The sequence below is a fragment of the Sturnira hondurensis genome, unplaced genomic scaffold (assembly GCF_014824575.4).
Source record: "Sturnira hondurensis isolate 20B ecotype Veracruz unplaced genomic scaffold, ASM1482457v3 Scaffold0010803, whole genome shotgun sequence".
Classification (NCBI taxonomy): Eukaryota; Metazoa; Chordata; class Mammalia; order Chiroptera; family Phyllostomidae; genus Sturnira; species Sturnira hondurensis.
Window position 1 is genome coordinate 1,143,492 of NW_028083434.1, and position 4,525 is coordinate 1,148,016.

General features: G+C 45.4%; 1 protein-coding gene across 1 annotated transcript; it reads right to left on the reverse strand.

Annotated features, from left to right (window-relative positions):
• Window positions 1–222: 222 nt before the first annotated feature.
• Window positions 223–1,230, reverse strand: GPR119 (G protein-coupled receptor 119). Its single transcript, XM_037059337.1, has one exon. The coding sequence runs from the start codon at window positions 1,228–1,230 to the stop codon at window positions 223–225; it is 1,008 nt and encodes a 335-aa protein (XP_036915232.1).
• Window positions 1,231–4,525: the final 3,295 nt, after the last annotated feature.

Here is a 4,525-nt window from a genome sequence, read left to right on the forward strand (position 1 = left end):
GAGAAGGACCAAGAGGAGTGGAGATTTTCAAGTGAGGAAACACTATAGAAGAAAGTCAGCTCTCTGGACCAGTTACCTCTCAGTAGCCTGGGGTGAGGTAGTGTGAGGGGTGGTCCATTGCCTGAAATAAGTGTTCTCATTCCTCTTGCTCCTTCTGATCTACTATTTGGGACCCTGAGAGAGGAGGGGAAAGGCACTTTGAACTTCTTTGTCCTTACCATCTTAGTCATCAAGCTGTGGGTGGGAGATAGTGGCAATGTGACCGGAACTTTCCGTTGACACCTCTGGGCCACCATCCCTGCCCAAGAGAAGGAGAAGTAATGAAGCAAGCCCCTTCTTCACTCCCAGGGCCATCTGATAGAGCTGCTGCCGCACCTCCTTGTGCCAATAGGCATAGATGAGTGGGTTGAGTAGGGAATTGCACACACCAAGTAGCCATAGGTACCGTTCCAGCACTATGTAGAGGTGGCACTCCTGGCAGGCCACTTGCACAATGCCAGTGATAAGAAATGGGGTCCAGGATAGAGTGAAGCTCCCGATGAGAACAGCTACAGTGAGGACAGCCTTGAAGTCGCTGGGAGTCCGTGGGGGCTGGTAAGCTCCAGCCGTGGCTCCTGCATGCTCCATCTTTCGGATCTGCTGGCTGTGCGCAGAGGCAATCTTGAGCATGTCACAGTAGAAGAAGACAAAAAGGAGCAGGGCTGGGAAGAAGCCAATGCAGGAGAGTGTGAGCACAAAGCGTGGGTGAAACACAGCAAAGAAGCTGCAGGGGCCCTGGTAGGTGGTCTGCTGGAACAGAGGGATTCCAAGTGGGAGGAAGCCAATGAGGTAAGACACCAACCACAGCCCAGCAAGGCAGGCTCCAGCCACGAGCCCATTCATGATCTGAAAGTAGCGGAGGGGCTGCTTGATGGCAAGGTACCTATCAAAGGCAATCAGCATGACTGTGAGGACAGAGGCAGCTGCAGAAGAAGTGACAAATGCCATCCGAAGACTGCACAGGTTCTTCTGTGTGGGCTGAGCTGGGCTGGAGAGCTGGTCTGTGACTATGCCAGAAATGGCCACACCAAGCAAGGTGTCAGCCACAGCCAGATTCAAGGTGAAGCAGAGATTGACACCAACATTCTTGTGGATCGACAACAGCACAGCCACGGCCACTAGTGCATTAGCAGCAATAATGAGGGAGGCCAGGACAGCAAGGATCACTCCAAATGGGAAAGATGACTCCATCTCTGGAAGTGTCAGGATTTCCACTTACCAGAGCATGCTGGCTCTCCAACTCAAATTCTTGTGGGCTGAGGGAGAATGAGCTGTGAATTCAGAGCTGCAGCACAGTTCTGGTCATCACTGGCAGTCCAGGCTGACAGCTTGCCATCTCTGGGATCCTGCTGGGTATTAATAATCATTCACCCTCTCTTTTTCAGACCTCAGCCTCTTGCCTCCCCAGCTCTCTGAAGTCAGCAATTTCCGTGCAGATCTCCCCTGGATCCTGAGCTAGTCCCTCCCCCTCCAACAACCAAGTTACTAGACAACTCTCAAGTACATAGTACATGCTGTCTCACCAGGCTCTCTCTCCTTTCACTGATGCTTGATGGACTTTGGAGGGACTGGAGCATTCAGCAGGGCTCCTGGTCTGGCAGAAGATGTAATTGATTCTAACCACCCTTTTTCTTCCACCATAGCTGGATATTAATTTCCACTTCTTTTCTTCCTCAGCCTCAACTATGAGCTTAACAACTAACTAACCTCAGCTTAATCAAGCATTTGCTTAATAACCAATTCTCAGTTACTGCTTTCTAATGCCTCAGATTCTAATTCTCTGAAACGGGGTGTGCTGTCCCCCTCTTTCTCATCCCTCGGAATTCAATTAGTTGAGAACCTATAAGGGTGGAAAAAAACAAAGCTGAAAATTGTTACTAGCCTTCATTCCATTTAGAATAGAGCCCATCCCTGTCTAAGGCATCCGTTTCTGTTGGATGTACTCATTGAGAATTTTTCTGCACCATGTCAGGCCATTTTTCTGGTCATGAGTAGTGGCTGCCAGCCTTGCCTTTCTTTATCATGTACTCTTGCCTTTCTTAATCCTGTAGACCTGAGGTATTTCTGGGACAGGAGAAGAGGAGGTGGACTGCATTCTAGAAAAGTGTCTGCTCTAATGTTTGGTTGTGGAATTTTCCATTTGCCAACAAAGGGTGCTGGTATTATTGAAGCAGGTGAGATGGGCTTGGAGAGCAGCTCTGTAGGTCACTCCTATTTTAGGTTGTATATCTATCCATTTGCTCGGGTACATTAGAACTAACCTTTTGCCCCCTGCTCTCTTCATGGATACCAAGAAGAAAGGGTGGAGAAAGGGGTGGCTAGAAGCTTATTTACTCATTTCAGGTGAGAGCACAAATGGGAAAGATTATTTTAAGTGACAGAGTGGAGCAAGCTGCAGGGTTGGAGGCAAATATATTCAGATGTTTTAATAGAATGAATGGGCCTTTGGCAGATGTCTCTCCTATAAAGGATCAGAAAGGCTGTGGTGTGGGGACTTGGTATTCCAGTTGCCAGCCTTGTAACTGTTCTTTGTAACATCCATTAGAAGGCTGATTTCAGTCGCTTGGCACTTGGCCTAATTTTATACCTGGATATAAGGTATGCTTTTGTTTCCCCAGCCTAGACTCCATGCATGTAGTCAAGATGGCCCTTTTCAAGCCAATGCTCAAACTTAAGAGTGCATTGGAATCCCCTATAGGGCTTGGACCTCCTCTCCAGAGTTTTGGATTCATTAAGTCTGCAGTGGGCTTGAGAATCTGCATTTCTAACCATTTGGTGGCTCAGTGGATTGAGTGCCAGCTTGTGAACCAAAGGGTCGCTGGTTAGATTCCCAGTCAGGGCACATGCCTGGGTTGTGGGCCAGGTCCCCAGTAGGGGGCTCCTGAGAGGCAACCACACATTGATGTTTTTCTCCCTGTGTTTCTCCCTCCCTTCTCCTGTCTAAAAATAAATAAGTAAAATATAGGGAAAAAGAAAAGGATAAGAGGGTTTATTCCCTGGTCAAATTATCCCATAATGAGTGCACTAAAGGCTGGTCATACTGGGCTGTCACCAAGGATACAAAAGAGTGCTTCATCTACACTGACTGCATGGGGCTGATGACCAGAGGTTTCAGCTGGAATGGGAATGTGGGACACACATGGCTTCAACACAGCCCACCTTTGGAGCCAGGCCCCTGGAAAAGGAGCTCTAGGAAGATAACCAAGGCACATGGTGCCTGATTTCTCATGGTGCCTAGACCATCCACCTGTTTAGTTGTATCTTGCTCAAGGACAAAAGCAGCAGTGACAGTTAATATATTTTCCTGAATGACTAGACTGTTACATCCATAACTATGAAATATTATGCAGCTGTGTGAAGAAAAAATGGGATAGGTTTTATATGTCCTGACACAGAGAGACCTCCAAGCTATACTGTTGATTGATAAATCAAGTCACACATCAATATGTAGAGTCTGGGTTCATTTATTAAAATAAAACCCCCAGACTCCATCTATATTTGTGTGTAAATGCATAGAAAGGAGATTGTTAAGACAATGAATAACTTTAAGGAGGGCGGTAGGATTGGCGGGGGAAGTGAAGAGTCACTGTCACAATTTACTTTGAATACTTCTGAGTTGTTATATATAGTTTCCCAGTGAGAATGTATTCAAGTAATTTCAAAGGAAAAAACCTCCTCAAAACTCCCCCTCCCTATTCCAGCTTAGCCACCATTTTGGAAAGGTCTTTTCCAGACCACACAAAAATGTGGTGTATATTCATATTTATATATGTATTTATATGTATATTTTATATGTGTGTATATTTATGTGATGTAGTTATGTATATTTATATATGTATATGTGTATATATTTATATATGTGCATATATGTATATATTGATATACATAGTTATATATTTGCTTGGGCTCATATTGTTTTTACCTGTGTGTGTGGACAGAGAAAGGATAGGGCAAGATAGGGTTGGAGAATCAGTATTTGAGGCTTTAGTCTCCCCTTGAAGTGGGAGTCGTTTTGAGGAGAGAGACCTAGCCTTCTGGGGCATCTGAGCCTTTTGTAATAATGATACCAGCTAACACTTATAGGGCCTGTAAGTACTGAGCACTGTGCTAAACATGCAGCATGGATTTTCACTTCATCCTCACAACATTTCCATAAGGCAGACACTATTAATACCTCAATTTTACAGTTGAGGAAACCGAGGCACACAGACCAGATGACTTATTTGCCCAACACCTCACAGCTTGTGAGCTGTAGGTGTTGGAAATTGGCACACAGGCCAGAAGCTTGTGTGGGACAGCCAGCAAGAGTTTGTCATATCTCTTGATAGAGACTACATGTTGTCTCCTTTTCTTGCCAGTTATGTGCTTCTGTGCCTTTGCACATCCTACTTCCTGTGACTTTCAAGTTGATATTTTTATGTTTTGGGCTTTTTTTTAAGGTGCTTGAGCTGAGATTAAGTACAAGCCCTTTATGTTGTTATTGTTG

Coding starts and splice junctions, on each gene's coding strand:
- GPR119 (XM_037059337.1), bottom strand. CDS start 1,230: ATGGAGTCATCTTTCCCATTTGGAGTGATCCTTGCTGTCCTGGCCTCC.